This window comes from Trachurus trachurus (assembly GCF_905171665.1).
Source record: "Trachurus trachurus genome assembly, chromosome: 16".
NCBI classification, from domain to species: domain Eukaryota; kingdom Metazoa; phylum Chordata; class Actinopteri; order Carangiformes; family Carangidae; genus Trachurus; species Trachurus trachurus.
This window is the reverse complement of record NC_139902.1, coordinates 22,512,884-22,533,019: the sequence shown is the minus strand read 5'-3', so window position 1 is coordinate 22,533,019 and position 20,136 is coordinate 22,512,884. Positions and strand designations below refer to the sequence as shown.

The following is a 20,136-nucleotide window of genomic DNA, read 5'->3' as shown; positions in this document are numbered from 1 at the left end:
AGTCCCTTATATATAAAACAACTTTGATGCAACAATTAAAGCCATTCTGTGTTTATTTTAATTTTCTATACACACTTTAATGCACTTTTACTGTTAAAAACACGTCAAAAATGTTTTAATGTATAAACAATTGGTGAAATATAAGCGACACCCCCCATTTTAGAACAGTGGTTTGGTCCAGTGCAACAGAAAATGTGATCCTCCGTGCTACCAGAATCGGTCCTTCAACTGACAACATGGCGAGTGTCCGTGCGGCGTCCCGTCTCCTCTCCAAGAGGCTAATTTCTAAGACGAAAGCAGTGAGTAATCACTATAATATAATACATTTTTCACTTATCTACTTGTCTAAATGCGGTAATGGTATTTTTTCTCCCCCCCACTGAAAAGATGATTTATGCTGCACTTTTCAGCTTTCGTAACCGGCGCATTGTAACTTGCGTAACCTGTGTTATGTAGCTTAGGGTGTTTCAATGTGACACCACGACAAAAGCTTTTTAAGCGTTGATTTTTGCTGTAATACGACATGACATGTAGTTATGCTATCCAATTTCTGTTCACATTGTATATTATGAGTCAAGTTTTTTAGTAAACTGTCAACATCTTAGTTATTCCGACATGTTTATGACAGTCATATCAGTTGCCCTTGTGGACAACAGTTTTAGCTGCTGTATGTAAACCTGCAAAACAATGCAAATACAATTAATAAAAGATAATTGTCATGGAAGGTAACTATAGTTATATTTTTTTCAAATGTTATACGCAACTTTAACGACCAAAGTGCCATAAATTATACAAGGTATGACGTTATTGTGTGATATTTAGCTCTATAATGTGTTGTTGTTTGGGGGCATTTAAATCATCCTTTATTGTCTCTAATGCATGAACAAATAAAACGGCTTATGTTTGGTAGCAGTGCATGTTTTTTGTTTTTTCTACGTTTACAGCCGTTTGTACACTGCCCATTCAAAAAAAAAAAAAAAAAAAAAGTCACCACTTGGATTTAAATAAGGTAGCCTAATAGGTAAGAGCATCCCATTGGATAATTACTGCATGGATTATTATGTTTCACCTGCCACTTATTTAACCCTGACTGATGCAGGCTCATTTCTAAAACAACCATGTCGGAAGACACACCCTGTGGTCGTGGAGAAGATGTTATTATTGGCATGCATCAAGCAAATAAAACATCCAATGAGGTTGCTGAGACTACTCAAATTGGGTTAAGAAGTGTCCAACGCATTATTAAAAACTGGAAGAACAGTGGGAAACCATCCGTAACCAGAGTCCAGAGTCCAGACCGTAACCCCATTGAGAATCTTTGAAATATGAATGCATAAATAAATGTTGTGACATTGCAGAAGCTCATAGAAACCGTGCCACAGCAAATGCGTTCCTTAATCAAAGCTTAAGGAGGTCTAACAAAATGTTAGAGTGTGTGACTTTCTTTTTGGACGGGCAGTTTATTTAATTCATTTATCGACTTTATTATTTTTTATTCTCCTCTAATTAAAAGTGTTTTCTTTCCTGCCAGGTCCCTGCTGTTGCAGTTCAAGGTACCAGGAACTTTCACTTCTCCATCTACGGCAAGAAAAATGCCAAAGTGTCAGATGATGTGAGTTCAATTTGATGGTGTTTTTAATGCAGTAATTCATATGAATACAATACATGATAGGATACAGTCTGTACAGGTAGAAGTGTTAATCTATAGGCTACTTACTCATTGTCTTCTCTGCATCTGGTACCAGTATCAAAGTTAGCTAGATAGATAACTTGCAGCACACAGTGACTGATATTATAAATTAGATTCAGCTTCCAGTGCGTGAAAACTGCTCTTTACATTAACCTCTGTCCTTTGTTGTCCTTAGATCTCCACTCAGTACCCAGTTGTGGATCATGAGTTTGATGCTGTGGTGGTAGGAGCTGGAGGGGCAGGACTCAGAGCAGCCTTTGGTCTGTCAGAGGCTGGCTTCAACACTGCTTGTGTCACCAAGCTCTTTCCCACCAGGTCTCACACTGTTGCTGCACAGGTACGACAACACATCTTACACAATAACTAAAATGTTTCAGCAAACTCAAAATGTTCTGCATGTATTACTATTAAAAACCCTCTATGGAGATATATTATGTCAATGTAACACAAGTAAACAAGATCCTCAGTAGTGCTGCATCTTTTATTGAACTGTTGAATGCTAACTTGGTTCACAGGGTGGGATCAATGCTGCTCTGGGAAACATGGAGGAGGATGACTGGAGGTGGCATTTCTACGACACAGTAAAGGGATCTGATTGGCTGGGAGACCAGGATGCTATTCACTACATGACAGAGCAGGCTCCTGCAGCCGTAGTGGAGGTAAGATCTCATCTAGACGCAGACACATCAGTTAAGTTGGCAACTGGTGAATACTGGGCTTTGACCACTCAAGACGTAATATGTCATTATGGGAAAAAAACAAGGAAACTGCTGCTTATTTGTCAAGATTGGGTTTGTTCTTAAAATAGCTATACAAATTTTGAAACAAAATCAAACCATAACAGCAAATGATCACTTTCCTGACACTTATATCATGCAATTTTGTTTTGATCAATTATTTATTAATTCATATTTTTCAATCCTTTTTAAATTATTTTGTAAGGGGAAGTAATAACAATTTATTTGAGAGAAATGGTAAAATGTGGTTGGGACAAGGCGTGGCCAAGGATAAACTGACTCAAGGTTGTCAACACACAGTAATAGAAAATAAAGAGCTCATGTTACTCTCTGTCTCTTAGCTGGAGAATTTTGGCATGCCGTTCAGCCGCACTGAAGATGGGAAGATCTACCAGAGAGCTTTTGGAGGTCAGAGTCTCAAGTATGGAAAAGGAGGCCAGGCTCACCGCTGCTGCTGTGTAGCAGACAGGACAGGACACTCGCTATTGCACACACTTTATGGCCGGGTAAGAAAACACACTCCCTCTCCTTCATTTTCTGGATAAATCTGATAATGGACCACCAAAAATCCTAGTTAAACTGCATTTGACATTTTCTTCTGCTCTTGTGTCTTCTGCTCAGTCGCTTCGCTATGACACCAGTTACTTTGTGGAGTACTTTGCCCTGGATCTGCTGATGGAAAATGGAGAGTGTAAAGGAGTCATTGCTCTCTGCATGGAGGATGGATCTATTCACCGCTTCAGAGCCAAGAATACTGTCATTGCTACTGGGTATGCTGCTCTCTCATTGTTCTGTCATATCAATACCAAAGATACATGATGGTATGCAACATTTCTTTGTATGTATTGTATATCTTAGAATGTCTTTCTTTGTTTAATAAACGAGGTCTGTTTCCTTCCAGGGGTTATGGAAGAGCCTATTTCAGCTGCACATCTGCCCACACCAGTACAGGAGATGGAAATGCTATGGTGACCAGAGCTGGACTTCCCTGTCAGGATTTGGAGTTTGTACAGTTCCATCCCACTGGTAAGAGACTGCCAAAGTAATAAAGCCAAGTTATAAAATAGTTCTGCCACTGAAGCGCTTCAGTAGCAATCACAAACCAGTGTCTGGAAAAATGTCTTTGTCTAGGTTACTTGTAGTAATTTTGACTAATTGTGAATAGTTAATCAGGGGCCGTTCGAAGTCCACTATTTTATTACGTAGCCACAATGATTTGATAAGACATGATAGATAGTGAAATCTGTTTCCTGCTCTGTCTGTTTGACCTTGTGTCTGTGATAAGTGGCATTCTGTGTTTCCCTTAGTTTAACTCTCACTCCAGACAAAATAAGACAATATATTTAAAGCAGAAGTAAGCGATCCGGTCGTTTTGGCTAATGCTGCGTTCCAGGCAGGCTTTTGAAACCGTAAATTACAGCTTCATGTCACAACTTACGACTTTGTAGCGTTCCAGGCAACCCACTCGTGTTTTTCCGACCTGTTTTACCTGTGAAAGTCACTATAACGGCCACTCGTAACTTCCGACCCGTGAACTCGTACCAGATCGAACTGGTACGACTTCACAGGTCGGAAAAACACGAGTTACGGGCTGCCTTGAACGCACCATAACAGTCCTCGTCCCTACGTCACCACATTCACGCGCATCCCTTGGCTGCACACACAGCCCTGCATGCCGTTCTCTCTCCTCATTGGATAAAAACTGTAGGATACGAGAAAAGTTTTCTCCTCGGCTCAGAGCAGAGCAGAGTGACTGACAGACCCGTGTTTCCGTCCAAACACTCCATGTAAGTGATTGCTGTCGGAAGATATAACTATTTAAGACTTATATTAACACAAATATATCGCTTACTTCTGCTTTAACGCTATAAAACTCTAATAACCTAAAGTTTAATCCATATCCAACTTGCTGGTCAAGTGTCTGGGAGTGATGATAAACATAGCTTATAGTAGCATGATGTATCTATGTCCTTTTGCCTGGTTAATGACCAGAGACACTAACACATCTGGTTCATTTACTCTCAAAGGATTTTCAAGTTAATGATTTGGCAAATACACATATTTTAGCTGCCTAGTTTTGTAACTTTCTCTGCCCAGTCATTCACATCTGTACACCTTTTAGTGCCCGATCCATGTGTCTGCTCATGTTCGGCTGTTTACATTGAGCTCTAATAATAGACCTCAGTTGCATAAAGACAAGTGGTCATCCTTATTTTTGTTCCTGCTGGGCATTTGACACCAGACTACAGGAGGGTCCTACAAGGCAGAGCCTCAGGTCACTGAGTTGAAGAGCAGTTTTTTTCTCCTTTTTATGTGTGATTCAAAGGTTGCTTTAAGTTTATGGTTGAATACATCCAACATAACTTACATTGCTAAATAAACCCAAAAGTTTAGGTAACTATAAAAGTGTTTGATGATAAAGGTCAAGATAATTAGGCTTCACTATTCACCAAATGAGATCACACTGTGACATAAACGCATGATTTCTTTTTTTTTTAAATTGTAAAACATCAAAGCAAAATAAGAGTGCTGCCATAACAAAACTGCCAGGAGTTTTGTATCATTGTTACCTTTTCGATTACACTGAGATACTAATGATACATTGACATGTAGATTCAGCACGTTCTTCTGTTGCTCGATGGCATTTCTAGTTTGAATTCCTCTTGTAAATACTAGGTCAAACATACTTATCACTGCTTAGTCCATAAAGCACAGTAACATCATTTTTATTGGTCGGTATTATGCCAAAGCAATAATAGCAATAAGCGTTTCAGGATGCTACAGTGTTAGTAAAAGCTAGTTAAAATCTGTTATATTAATCTATTTTAGGATTCCCAACAACATCTTTTTTATTTCAGGATATTTCTGGTCATAAAACGCTAAAGTGCATCTCATGTAAATCTGTGCAGGGATCTATGGAGCTGGTTGCCTGATCACAGAGGGTTGCCGTGGTGAGGGCGGCATCCTGATTAACAGTGAGGGAGAGCGCTTCATGGAGCGCTACGCACCCAATGCCAAGGACCTGGCCTCCAGAGATGTGGTGTCCCGCTCCATGACCATAGAGATCAGGGAGGGCAGGTATGGACCGGATATTCATGCATGTGTCTCTGAGATGTAGTTGTGCACATCTGTTAAGTCAAGAAAAGTCAATGGAGCAACATGCGGCTGTTACTTTAAACCGCTTTTTTTTTTTTTTTTTTTTCTTCATTCAGAGGTGTCGGCCCAGAGAAGGACCACGTGTACCTGCAGCTTCACCACCTGCCTCCACAGCAGCTGGCCACGAGGCTGCCTGGTATCTCGGAGACGGCCATGATCTTCGCTGGAGTTGATGTCACCAAAGAGCCCATCCCCGTCCTGCCCACTGTTCATTATAATATGGGAGGAATACCCACAAACTACAAGGGACAGGTAGGTCTTGTACGGGCACTGTACACTCACACACATCTCCTCTATTGATATGAAGTGCTTCACTGTGCTTCACTGCATGGCCCCCCTCAGAGTGACACACTTTGATTTCTTCCCATCAGGCGATTACTCATGCTAACGGACAGGACAAGGTGGTTCCTGGCCTGTATGCCTGTGGTGAGGCAGCCAGCGCCAGCGTCCATGGTGCGAACCGACTGGGCGCCAACTCCCTGCTGGATCTGGTGGTGTTCGGCAGAGCCTGCGCCCTCACCATCGCTGAGGAAAACAAACCTGGTGAGCACCCGACTGTCAATGAGCTTTTACTCGCGTATAACACTCGGTTGTGTTTGGAAATCAAAAAATCTAATTTTATTTATATCGCACCTTTCAAAGCAAATAAATGTCATTCAAAGTGCTTTACGTTTTGAAGGAATTATTTGAATTAAAAAAACGATTGTGACCTAACTGCATCGATTCAGAATCGTCCCATTAAGAATCTCGATTCATCATTGAAATGATTATTTTCGGCACCCCTACTCCACAGGCAGGACTATATCTGATATCTGAGTTTTCGTTCACATTGCTTCACTGCTGACTCTGGTGCTTTGTTTTCCCTGCAGGAGAGAAACTGTCGCCCTTGAAGCCCAGTGCAGGAGAGGAGTCTGTGGCCAACCTCGACAAGCTGAGGTTCGCCAACGGAAGCCTGAGAACCTCTGAGATTAGACTCAACATGCAGAAGGTACCCACACAAAAAAACCCACAAAGAGGGTAAAGGTCATCAAACACCACACAAGCTCATACTCCTGCTCTTTGTGCAGTATTTAGATGTTTTTTTGAATCAACTCAGAATATCATCTTATCTGTGTGGGTCCTGTGTCTCCTTAAACGAACAAACATGAATCCTGCATCTTCTCCCTCCGTTCAGACCATGCAGGCTCATGCTGCGGTCTTCCGTACTGGCCCAGTCTTGAAGGAGGGATGTGACAAGATGGACGCCATTTATCAGACCCTAGATGACGTCAAGACCTTCGACAGAGGTACGGCACCAAGTTGCGTTCACTGTTTTTTTTGTGTGAACTGTTCTTACAGTTGTAGTACTGTCCCTGTATGGCTTACTCCAAGTCAAAACAATGCAGTAAGAGCCCCCCCCCCCCCCCCCTTGCTTCTCTTCTTCAGGCATCGTGTGGAACACAGACCTGGTGGAAACATTGGAGCTGCAGAATCTGATGCTGAACGCCGTCCAGACCATCCACTCTGCTGAGCAGAGAAAGGAGAGCAGAGGAGCCCACGCCAGAGAGGACTTCAAGGTCTGTTTGAATGCACTTTATCCATTTATATGATTTTCTTCCATCATTGTTCTTGGAGCTTTTCCCCCTGTCTCTCCTCTCTGCCACTGGCTTTTCTCTTCTTTTATTCCTCCTTCTTTGAGTGATCAGTTTAAATCTCTCTCCCAGTGTTTGCTTTTTCTTTTTTTTCTCTCTATAGGCTCTTTTCTTAACTGACTTTATCTTCTTGTTTCTGTGGATAACAGCAGAAATCAGTAAATATAACTTCTCACTCTGGATTTCTCTGACTTATTCTCCAGGACCGTGTTGATGAGTATGACTACTCCAAGCCCCTGCAGGGTCAGGAGGAGACGCCATACGATGAGCACTGGAGGAAACACACACTCTCCTACGTCGACCCCAAGACTGGCAAGGTAACCCCACACCTCAGTTTTTCTCTTACTGTAAAGATGAATGGTGTCTGTCATGTCTGATGTACCTTTCTGCTTGTGTCCAATCACAGGTGACCCTGGAGTACCGCCCGGTCATCGACACCTCTCTGGATGAGCAGGACTGTGCTCACGTCCCTCCTGCCATTCGCTCATACTAAGATCTCCTCTCCTGCCTCCCTCGTCCCTCCCTCTCTCGTCTCACATCGATTAGTGAACTCTCATTTAACTATTTAAGAAGATACAGTTTGTATCTGTAACAGAAATGACATTTTGGAACAAATTATTATGCTTTTGGTTGCACATTTGTATCCATTTAGAATAGTAAATACAACACTTGTCTTGTCAACCTCATCCCTGCGTGTCACTTTCCTGTTCCTCTACTTCTGTCTGATCTGTGTGCAGCCAATATTTTCAACATGCTCGTGACCTCTCGCACTGTTTTGAGATGTTTTTTGTAAATATCATAAGTTGCTCAAGATAAGTGAAATGCTACGAATTTTTCTGCCTCCAGACGAAGAACATCAAACAGTGGAGAATATTCAATGTGTTGTATCACTTCAGATTCACTTTTTGTGTGGACTCCAAACCTTCATTTCCTAATCTTGATTTGAGTTTAATGTTTCTTGAATCAGAGCTTCTCTCATTTGGCTTTCTTGAAGATAATAGATATTAGGAATGATTGTAATTTAAAATGCAGCCATCACCATCAAGCCTCAGAGAGAAGTTTTACGTAAGTAAATATTGCAAAGAAAATGTACAACAAACATTGCAAATAACTGTACGCACATGTTAAAGTATGAGGTAGTGTTGTCTCACTCACTATTGCCTTCAGTTTTCAATAGTTGTTACTTCTTGTGATGCTTCATGCGTGTGGTCCAAGTGATGCAGTACATATATATATCCTGTTCAGAAGATAATCAGCTGATCAACTTACTCAGACCTAAGCTTATTTATAATTCTTCACTCTAAATGTTAACAGAATGAAGCAGCTTGAATCTATTTATCCACTGTTGAGCTCTTTCTCATGTTTAATGCTTTCTCTGAGGATAGATTCCAGTGAGGGTCATTGAAGTGCACAATGCAGTTCTGGGTGCTTGGTCGCATGAGAACAAAATTATGAATTACTCTGAGCCCAAACATCAATGTCTGGCTCTTCAAAGGGAAGTTGTGGTACAAACGGTTTAATTTGAAAGAAAGTCATGGGTGTAGGATTAATGACCAATTCTCACTAATTGGGATTTTCCACATTGCCTGCAAGCTCACCAATAACTTTGACATTTAGACTGCTGCTCAGTGTGAAGTACTGAATAAATTCTTGCTTCTTGTACTGAATCGTTGAAAGGGTGACTTAATTTATTTGCCTGTTTAAGAAAAAGTAAATTTTCTTTTGGTTTTTGCCATTTGTACTTATTTTCATATGTTCAATAAAGTGTAGACTATGCATAGAAACAAAAGCTCCCGGTTTGTCTTCACTGATGGAGATGTAAATGATAACCAAGTGTTATTTTCTCACTGTTCCAGAAGGATGTTGTACTTTCTGAACCACTAGGGGGCAGCAGAAGCATATTGTTGAGCTTAAAGTAAACAACATTGTTAATGGCATCTGCATGTGCACTCTGGCTGATTACTGCAGCTGTTATTCATCAAACCACAGCAGTTATATTGTTCCACATTACTCTGAGAAAGAGAAATGTGAAAGGGTGAGTGGTGCAGTTCACTTCTAACAGCACTGTGTTGTTATTCCTTACAGGAAATTCTTCAGAGAAATTCAATACACAAAAACAGCCAGGTAGTGGTCCATATCCTGATCTGTCAAACTCACTTCCTATTGGCACGAATAAAACATTTACAGTGGAGCATTGAGATATAAACAATAGCTTGTTTAACTTGATCCCTGCCTGTGAGAAAGTCAAACATTTCATACAACAGCAGCAGTGGTTACGTCTCAGGCAGATTAGAGAGAGTAAACGGGGTTAGAAGCAGAAAATGAGGTTCATCATAGCAACAGCACTTTATGAGAAATTCTGTTAATGAATGTTTGTGGGTCACTTATGGTTATTTTAGAAGCTCATGTACGTGTGTGTGTCTTGGTTAACTGTTTGGCAAGGATACGCAAATCTGTGATGAATGAATACAACGTATTTGATTGAAAACTTTAAAGTGGCCGCACATGACATTAATCACGAAATGTGAGCCGCTGTGGCTTTCGGCACTCTGCTCACAAGCAAGTGAAACCTGCTTGAAAAAATCTGGCGCCCGAGACAAATGCATTCCCGTAAATCTCAAAAGCTCTTAGTGTATGAAACATGTCAAAACCACAAAACCTTTGTAAAGTAGTTCAGTGGAGACTCTGCTCACACAACCTGTCCTCCCCTTTAACCTATTAATGACTGAATGGGCACGCAGATAATCATTACTTAGAAAACAACCACACCTCTGAAACACACAACAATAGAAAAAAAGGAAATTATCATGGTATTATATCATGAGCTCATTCATTGCTTTAAAATATTTATGTATGTGTATTGTGTCACAAAAAAGAAAAAAACACAAAGAGGTAGCTGTGAATACATGAATTGTTGTCTTAAAATCAATAGGATCACAGATAGTGTGTTACAGTAATACATCTGTCCTGAGATCAGTGTTAGACTAACAGTGGTGATGGATGACGGCTGTAGATAAGCACATAGTGAATGAAGAGAAACCAGTATTAGATTAAGCTAATGATACCATTACTTTATTACTAATTTACTTTTCAAATTCTAGCCTGATGTCTAGGAACAGGGAGAAGACTGAAGCAGCACTAGACTTCATACTGTTTCCTGTTGACTATGCAACTTTATTATCTATTTGACTGAAATGTAAAAGTATTGCGCTGTAATTGTCATTAATCCTTTTAGGTCAACTTCATTCCAACTCATTACCACATTTTTGGGGGAATTTAAATAAAAATCTCGTAGCAGTAATTCTGAAATATTTTGACTATAGTCAATGTCAGAGAAAGATTATGGATTATCACACACTGGTATCTGTAAAAGTTAGGCAGAATACTATTTTAAAACAATTTCAGTATCTTTTAATTTAAAACTTATTTATGTTGAACTAATTAAGAAAACTGAAACATTGTGAATTAGTGTGAATTAATACAGATGACTCAGATCCCTGGTCAAACTTGTAATTTCACACTGGAGAGCAAACAAGCAGCAAAACAATGTTATTCACAAAGAACAACAATCATTCGCAACCTAGATTGTATCCCTCTGCTTACCACTGCGTGCAAATTCAAGTTATTGCCCAAAATGTGTAAGTAACCTTGACGGTTGACCAGTTTCTAACCACTTAATCCTTTTTATCCGAATCAAAGTTTGTACTAAATCTGAAGAATTCCCCTCCAAGTGTTGGAGAGCTGTTACTTTCATAAGAACAGGATAAATGGTGGTTGCAGCAGCCAGACACACAACCCAATGCCAGGCAAAGGCGTGGGAGGGATGAAAAAAGAAGAATGGGATAAGAAAGCATAGCGTGAGTGAGATACTGTAATAGATATGTTGGGGAGGGCCGAGCGGGGAGGAGACGAGGGAGGGGGTGATGTGGGAGGATGATGATGGAACAGACAAACATCAACTCTGGCTGAGATCACTTCCAGTAACTCAAAATGACTGTTGAATGTATTGATATTTCATCAAATCCGTTACTTGCAGGAAGCCAAGACCCATTGTTCAATGCTTTCTGACACAACCGCCATGTGTCTCAGCATGGGAAAAAAGATTCTGTATTGACAGTAGAACCACAGAGGTGACCACAGTGTCTGCACTCTAAACATGCTTCTACTGAAAACAAAAGCTTGTTTTCAATTTCAGCACAGTCAAGTCGCAACGCCCCTCAACCACCCACAGGTCTGAGGTCTCCTACTGTACCTTTTACAGACCATACAAAAGCAATATGTGATAGAAATGATAGGATTATAACATGCAGCATCAATATTGTTAAATTAATTGGTAAATACTTTGTACAATTACACAGTTAATACTGTTTTACCTGTTGCACAGTTCCTAATTCAGCTGTGCAGCAGCAAATAATTGCTCCTTCAACTGGGCAGATCAACATGATGCCAATAAACTAGACAGCTCATGTGTTTTTCTGCACTTTATTTTGAGGATACAAGTCTGGTCTTCACAGAGGAGTAGGGCAAGACATTCAGCATGACGTTGCAATTAAAAAACACCTAAGATTAGTTATTTTGTCTTTGGCAATCTACACTTGGCTTCCCAAAGACAGGATAACTCGTCTTTGGCAGTCAAAGAGTTAAGCTGTGCAGCAGCAGATAATTGCTCCTTCAACCGGGCGGATAAACATGATGCCAATAAACTAGACAGCTCATGGTTTTTCTCTCAATATACTGAACTTTATTTATGAATAAATTTGGAATACAGAAGCATATTTCTTTTCAGCTTCACTTGAAAAGAGAACATACAGACATTAGATGACAAACGACACCCTGGCTGCTAACATAATAATAACACATGTTATGATAACACTTAGCCAGCACCAGTGAGCAGCTGACTGTGTGTGTCAGCCATGTTGGCTCCACCGTAGCGTGTTACTGAAGTTTGAGCTGATTTTGTGAGAAGCGGTGCATTCCTTTTCAGCTGGAATAAAGGAAAGCCCCTCCCTCTCACATCACTGACCCGCTGTCTGTTTTTCTTCTCTTGTTCAGCTGGAGCTTCACAATGCCAACGTTATTTCACTTTTCAAATGCTACTCTTTACTAGCATACGTCAAACAAGGTTAGAGGGCATTAGCGCAAATGTACAGCCAGCAGTTGTGTCGAAGCAGAAGCTGCACTTCTCCCATCGGGTTGTCAGGCAAATCTCTTTCAATTGCAGATGTGACAGTTATCTGAACTCAATGTGTAAAAATCTTTTGGATAATATTAAAAGGCTGTTTGTGTGGCGAAGCAGCACTAGACCAAGACTGAACTCATAATGCAACAAAGTAGAAAAATATACTTCATTAAAAAAAAAACCACACACACATACATTTCTGATATGTGATAACATAGAAAGCAAATCTCAAACACAAAATCAGTGAAACATGAATCTTTGGAAAGCTGTAGTGGCTACTCTCTACAGTGAGAGTAATAGATTACATGTAAATAACTTTTTCTCTTTACAGTATGTGGCCAAATACTTTGAATAATAATCCAACACTTTTCAAAGGTCTTTTAGCCAGCCAGGTGACGTCAGCTTTACAAATCAATCCAATAGAAACTCTTGATGGCCAGTGATGTTCCTGATCTAGTCTCATTACCTGATGTAATGTATGGGGATTACATATGTAGGAAAGGCACTGCTGCAGATTTACTGGCCGCCGACGACAACTGCCACAATCACAAAGTAGACAATGAACAAAACAACGACACCGATACCGAGTCCCAGGCCCACATGGTTCAGCGTCCTGGCCATCCTGCTGCTCCGCTCTGCAGTCATCCGGTCCCCAGCATGGTTGGCTTCACGAGCCTGATGGTGACAAACAAAATGTAAATACAAATGTATACGGGTGAGGTAAAAAAAAAAAAAAAACAGCAACAAAACACAATATAACAACAAATGTCTAACTTATATTCCTTTCAGTTGCTAAGAATTTGAATGTTGTGTTTTTATTTAGTCTCTAATGTCACACTTCTGTGACAAAAACTGTTTGTGGCAATTCATTTTGAAAGCAAAAACAGCCAATGGGCAATCTCCAACTCAGTCACATGACATATGGGTGACCAATGGTGGAACTATGGTCAGTCAGTCAGTCACAGATATTCTCAGTTACGAGTCTTGTTGTTGTTGTTATTACACCATGCCTTGCATATAAGAACCTTTTTTAACTAGTTGAATACAGACACTATGAACCCTTTCGGACCCTAACATATTTTTCCTGTTTGAAGTGTGAGGTAGCTGCGAGCCTTCCCCGAGAGACCGGTCTTCATCAAATCCCAGTTCCACTCTTCCTCCCACACCTGAGTGGAATGCTATTCAAAACAAAAGTAGCAGGAACTGTTTGTGGACAGAAGGTCCTTGCACTGACCTAATTTGGTCATGCACTTGCAAGAGCATTTACAAAATGGTATGAACAGAAAGGCCCAACAACCACAAGATACGTCATGTTTCTATAGGGGAATTACCACTGATGTTCTTGCAGGTTGGTGCATGTGGGGTTTTGCTTTGATATGGTCTATAAACCTGTTGTGTTTTTTTGTTTTGAGAGTGGCGGTGAGGTTTAACAAATAGAAAATAAAATAAAGGAAAGAAAAGAAAAGAAGAAAACTAAAGAGCTAACAGGGGTCAGAGTGTGGATTGTGATTCTTATATGTCTAATTTTCTGTTTCAAACTCGCACCACTACATATGGGCCACAACTGGGTAGACTGTGATGAGAATATTATATATATTTATAACAGAGATATTTAAGATTTGCAATTCAATAATATTTGCATCTGTAAACACTAGGGTTGCAAAATTCCGGGAACTTTCAAAGTTGGAAACTTTCCATGGGAATTAATGGGAATATATGGGAATTAACGGGAATATATGGGAATTAATGGGAATATATGGGAATAAACGGGAATAAATCCGAAATTTACAAAATTGATTGGTGAGGGTGAGTAATATTTTACTCAACATTCATGTTTTTGTGGTTCAGTAAAATAATTGATTGTTCATACAAGAATTAAAACTTGATAAAATTCTACTCACAAAATAAATCTGTTGAAATGTCATGTTTTTTAATTATATTATTTTGCATGGATGTCTGCGTATGACAAAACAAAATATTTACATTTATGTTTGGATATGATCCATTTTGTCTAAATTAATTACCCCCAATTTCCAGTTAATTCCCATAAATTCCCAATAATTCCCATACAATTCCATAATTCCCATAAATTCCCATAATTCCCATGGAAAGTTTCCAATTTGGAATATTTCCAAAATTCCCCATCTTAACTTCCCATGGAAAGTTTCTGGAAAGTTTCCGGAAATTTACTGGAAATTTCCCACCCCTTTGCAACCCTAGTAAACACACTAAAATACTATGATGAACGTGACAGGTAGGCTAAAATTCAAACCGTTAACCTGAACCTTTATTAACTCCAACCAGCCGACACCTCAGGTCTGAGTTAGATTACCGTTTATATTGTTAGCCTTATCTACCGGCAGACACTCAGAGGTTCTGTAGCGGTAAATGCATCATGGAAAACACTTCTGTTATAGCTATGCACACAGCAGCCTGTACGCCCTAACTGTATGTACACAGCTTTACTATTCTCTATTTGTCCTTGCCCACTGCAAATATAATTTAATTATCCTCAATTTTTTTTGGGAGGGGGGGGGGGGGCAACAGCACAATACCTCAGATAAGTGACTTCCAGACATTCACCCATGTTCAGTTTCAAGGCTGCTATGTTTATCATCCATGCAGCTACAATCTGACAAAAAGGATGTCCAAAGGAATGGGACTGTTCTTGATTTGAATTGTTTCCATGTGTGCGTTTCAGCCTCCTCTTCCAACACATGACTCTACAAGGCAATGTTACAGCAGACCCCACAAAAGGTCATTTCATAAATTCAAATTTAGATGCCATCATGGGATCTGAAGCAAACTGATGACGAGAATGTACAGTATGTTATGATGAGTTCTAGTTGTTCGGATGTGTTCACAGAAAGCAAGCAAGTGAGATGAAGAGACGGAAGTGACAGGGAAGAAGCACAGAGGTCTGGCTGAGGAAATTTTCTCATTGCCGAATCCAAAAACCATGTGATTTTCTGTAGAGGAAGAGGATTGGTGGTCAGGTTGAGTAACTGTTGAGTACAGGAAGTGTTGAAAGAGAGGAAAACACTGGGAAGGGCAGAGTAATTCCAGTAAAAACATCAAAAAGTCACAGTGGAGTTCTCCATCAGGTTTAACTCAAGTGAGCTTAAGCTTAACTTCTCTTTCTAATCTTTTGGGGGACATGTTTGATCTTGCCATGTCTGATCCACAGGTCCGACTGCATGAACAACCTGACAGATCTGGTGTTTGGGCTTAAATATCAGATAATTATGTGAAAGTCCCCTTGCTTACAGTGTTTGCAATCTTATTCATGAAATTATCTCCACAGGATATGACCAGCAACATCTCATATGATTGAAGGGGAAGACTAATTAGGGTTTCTCATCACTTACGCTGCAGACAGTTGAGATTCTGGACTTCAGAGACTGGATCGTCTGCTTACTGGTAACATACTGAGTAAGGCTTGTTCACATCATCTTACAGAAGTGTCTATGTGCTGAAGTTCATGTTTTCTTAACAGTAACTCATTGCAGCCTTGCAGAGCTGCTCGCGTGCGACTAAAAACAGCATCAGTAACAACACAGGTTCCTGCGCCATGAATACTCCAACAACAGCTGAATTTATACGCATAATTATGCACAATTGTGCACAATTATTTTTCCAATTAAAGCGCTGATTAAAAAAGGAAGCCTTTGTTTTTTTAGCACTGGCAGTGTGTAACTCTTTGTTCAAAAATACTGATATGGGGAAGATGAGTGGCTTGATTCCGATTTTTTTAGATGGATAAAAAAAATACCAACCTTCTCGTACCAAACCAACTTGTTTTTTATTTTTTTATTTTTTTTGTGCCAAGAGTCAGTGAAACGAAATTTCGTTCTATGCACACTTACCATGTTTACATGATGTTTTTTAATTCGGAATTAAAGCTCTCATGTAAACGGCGCAACTGACAGTACTTGAATGACAATAAAGTACCTATTCTATTCTATTCTATTCTATTCTATTCTATTCTATTCTATGTGTTTGTTGTATGTGTCCCGTAAATATCCTAGCAGGTTCACACGAGCTAAGTAGATGTTTGATTTACATTTCCCTGTGGCAGGGTGGAGTCAGCTCAGTCCTGCTGCTTAGTGCCTCATCCTGTATCTGTTACTGTAAAGTCTTGGAGGCGGACGCCAACATATTCATGACACTAATCAGATGACCTACTGTCCATAAATGGCTGCCTCCTCTTTAATGTACTTTACTCTGTATATATACATAAACGGTGGGGACTGTTGAATTAAGAGCAGTATAACCATAGTCATGTGCGTCGCTTTCAACTCTTTAACACTGGAGAGACTGGGCTAAGTTTAAAAATAGTTCAAACCATGCTGCTATGGCAGATTAGCCACAGTTAGCTGTTCGTCAGCATTCCACACGCTGATATAGACACAGCCTGGATACTGACTGGAGGAGTAGTACTTACACAGCATACAGGGGTCCATGATACAGGGTCCCTAGTGCCAGAACAAAAAGGTACAATGCTCCTTCATCCCAAGTGCAATCTGTGCAATGAATTTGCACTTTACTTATGTGATGCACTTTACGTATTAAAACAGATTTTCTATTGTTTTTTTAACCTGAGTTGGTGTTTTTTGATGGTTTTACTTTTTTGTGTGTGTGTTATCTTCCTATGTATTGTTAATACTGTCCTTGTGACTACTACTGCCTCAGCAAAATAAGTTTTCCTCTGTGAGATAACAAAGTTTAACTGAACTGAACTAAACAAGATCACAAGATCAAGCTGCAAACAACTTGTAATGTATATTTTTTCCAGTGAACAATTTAAACCCAAATTTAAAATCAGTTTCAAGGCAAATTCAAAAATTTTCCATGTGTGCCAGTAACTCTTTACATTTTTTTTGGAGCCCAATAAATTTTGGATTTGACATTTTACTGACATGGTTGTGAAGGAAGTGGCAGACAGGATTTTCCACTCTGTGGTTAACAGACGACCTCAAGGAAACAATCAGCCAACTTTTGTGCACTTTCCTTACATTACAACTCCTGTGAGTCACAGGGTGTAAAACACACTCATTGATTGTCTATTTTCACTTCTGTAATTTGCTTTGGAGAAGAAGAAACGTGACGATCATGGGAACTTTCAGACCAACAGGGGAGAACGTGCTATCACTACAATTTCTTATACTAATAAAATCATGTAAATAAACTTCACTAAAAGATCAACATTTATAAACTAACTCAAGTACTCATGAGCAAAACACAGATTTAAAATAAGATTAGAGTTTGCTGCTGTGGACAATCAAGTCTAAAATCTCTGGCATGGACCAACAAAAGACCATGTATCCACAGATGAGGAGAATTATGATGGGATCACATTGATATTAAAATATAAAATCAAGTCGTTTTTGACGTCTGAACTAACAGCATCCAGAACCACCACACGTCTTTCTCACGTTTGTGGTTGCCATTGTGTTCAGTGTCTCTCTCGCAGAACCTGCACTTGATTCAGCTGCTCCTCATTAATGATTCACAAGGACGGGAAATGAAACTAGTGATCGAGTGTTGAACTCCTCAAAGCAGAACTCATTTCATCAATGCTTAGCTGCTATGATTTAGCTGACCACATTTTCTTTCATTTCATTTTAAATAGTGTCCCATTGTCTTCAGCAAGTGTTATTTGTTAAAGCACAACACTCGTGACGGAGGCAGTTTCTCATTGACATTAAATGATTTGAAGCTGATTCGGGGTGAACTTTGCTCGGTGTAACCATTTGTGACAATTTTTACACTCATTTGAGCACTTTACTAAGAACAGCAGTGCACCTGCTTATTCATGGGGATAACATCAGGAAAATACAGACCTGGATCTTTATTATTATTATTATTATTATTATTATTATTATTATTAAGCAAAGAGAGGTCCTGTTCTGTGTTAGTCTGCTGTTACTGATTAATATCATGTGTGAACTTTGTACAAATGACTGGAACTCACTGAGATGGAGTAGATGAGGGCAGCGATGCCCAGAGGCAGGCAGCAGCACAGCAAGGTGAAGATGGAGTAACACAGGTAGTCGTTGACAGGCTCGGCCAGTGGGCTCCGGGTCACGTACACTGTGGGCTGGACTTGGACCGTGGCCTGCTGTGGTGGGTACTGACCCATGGGATACTGGGGCTGAGGAACCTGCCCTCCATATGGTGGTGGAGGTCCAAAGCCCTGCAAGGCCACACACACACACACACACACACACACACACACACACACACACACACGAAACACAACTCATGGTCAGGTGAAACGAAACTTAACGGTTGCAAAAAAAAGAAAAAGAAAAGTGTGCTCGTGCGTGTGTTACAGATCTCGCAACAGGAAACTGTGATGAAACAATCACAAAGTGTTTAAGTTAGGGATATTCAGGGGACAGAGGATCAGAGCTATGAAATTCCCACATTCCCACATTTTATTTATTTATTTATTTTTTAAATGAAGGCACATTTTTGTATTATCTTTATTTTGGTTCATTTAATTATGTCTTGATGCAATCCAAGTTCACATCATTTTAGGTTATTTCAGTGATGTTAAGAGGCGACTTCAATAGGGACGTCATAAAATAAGTGGTCACTCATCGGAAGGGCGGGGTCCAAACTATTTCGAAGAAAATTGCTTTGCAGTTTTAAATAGCTAAGTAGCCTAGAGCTGCAGATAATTTAAATGAATATTAATTAGCGATATTTGTCGGGGTTTGTTTACCTGGGGCTGTGGTGGGTATCCCGGGCCGGGTTGAGGATACCCAGGCTGCGGAGGGTTATCATAGTAGGCCGGGGGAACCTGGCCCATTGAGGTCTTCTCATAGGGGTAATCCTGTGGAGGAGCGCTCGCAGACTTACTGGGGTCCATGGTGGGGAAAAAAAGGTCAGTCGATGGTAGAATTTGTAGAAAACTTTCGGTCCAAAGGATAAATCTCCCTGTTTCACGTGTTTTATCTGGAGCGATTAGAGGTGAATGGCAGTCGTGGACCTGCAGAGTTTTTCCTTCTGAAAATTCGATGAAATTTTCTCATTTAAAGTCAAGTCAGGAAGAATATACCGGAAGTCGCTACCGCAGATTTCAAATTAAAAGCACGATTCGAAATCGTCTTAGGGCGAGATTTCATGAAACTGCTGTAGACTGCTCAAGCTTTATCTCATGAAATGTGATTAAAATTCTTCTTTTTCTAAAGGAGAAAAATCATTGAAATGATCTTCAATACATTTCCTTTTTTATATATATATCTTTGGGCATTTATTTTCTTTGAGCGAATTGATACTATTTCCGGTAGGCTAATTACTCTAACTTGATGTAGCAGCCTGAGCCAATAGATGCAGAGGGAGGCGCCGCGGGTTGTTCATACTGTAATTGGGGAGTGTCACATTGCAGGTTTAACAAACTTTCAACTCTGAGCTAATGAGCTTTAGGTCAGAAATACTACTCGATCCAGTTGTCTGTTCAAGAGTTGGTTCAGTCAACTCTTGAGTATGAACCGTGAGGAGGAGAAATGACCTGTATTGACTAACATTACCTCAGGGTTTTTTTGTTTTTTGTTTTTTGGGAGCAGGTTAGCTTCACTGGATATGTTTATTTTTATTCACTTGGCTGGACCCTTTGCTGGCAGACATTACCTGATGTAACATACAGAGATGAGAAACAGACAAACTGGGTAACCACAAATAGCCTAAATAGTTTTACTATTAGGGCACAGTAACCTTTTGCAGCTGAAACAACAA

The 20,136-nt window shown here is 40.0% G+C and overlaps 2 protein-coding genes across 2 annotated transcripts; one reads left to right on the top strand and one right to left on the bottom strand.

Annotated features, from left to right (window-relative positions):
• The first annotated feature begins 217 nt into the window (after positions 1–217).
• On the top strand, positions 218–8,992 carry sdha (succinate dehydrogenase complex, subunit A, flavoprotein (Fp)). Its single transcript, XM_083990128.1, has 15 exons — positions 218–299; positions 1,532–1,612; positions 1,866–2,027; positions 2,206–2,349; positions 2,769–2,933; positions 3,049–3,197; positions 3,329–3,453; positions 5,337–5,505; positions 5,640–5,835; positions 5,955–6,126; positions 6,453–6,571; positions 6,758–6,869; positions 7,009–7,139; positions 7,418–7,531; positions 7,621–8,992. The coding sequence occupies exons 1-15, from the start codon at positions 237–239 to the stop codon at positions 7,705–7,707; spliced, it is 1,989 nt and encodes a 662-aa protein (XP_083846254.1). The 5' UTR covers positions 218–236; the 3' UTR covers positions 7,708–8,992.
• A 2,940-nt stretch (positions 8,993–11,932) lies between these two features.
• On the bottom strand, positions 11,933–19,433 carry LOC310999630 (uncharacterized protein). Its single transcript, XM_083990144.1, has 3 exons — positions 19,124–19,433; positions 18,368–18,589; positions 11,933–13,068 (listed from the first exon to the last, which is right to left on the bottom strand). The coding sequence occupies exons 1-3, from the start codon at positions 19,268–19,270 to the stop codon at positions 12,910–12,912; spliced, it is 528 nt and encodes a 175-aa protein (XP_083846270.1). The 5' UTR covers positions 19,271–19,433; the 3' UTR covers positions 11,933–12,909.
• Positions 19,434–20,136: the final 703 nt, after the last annotated feature.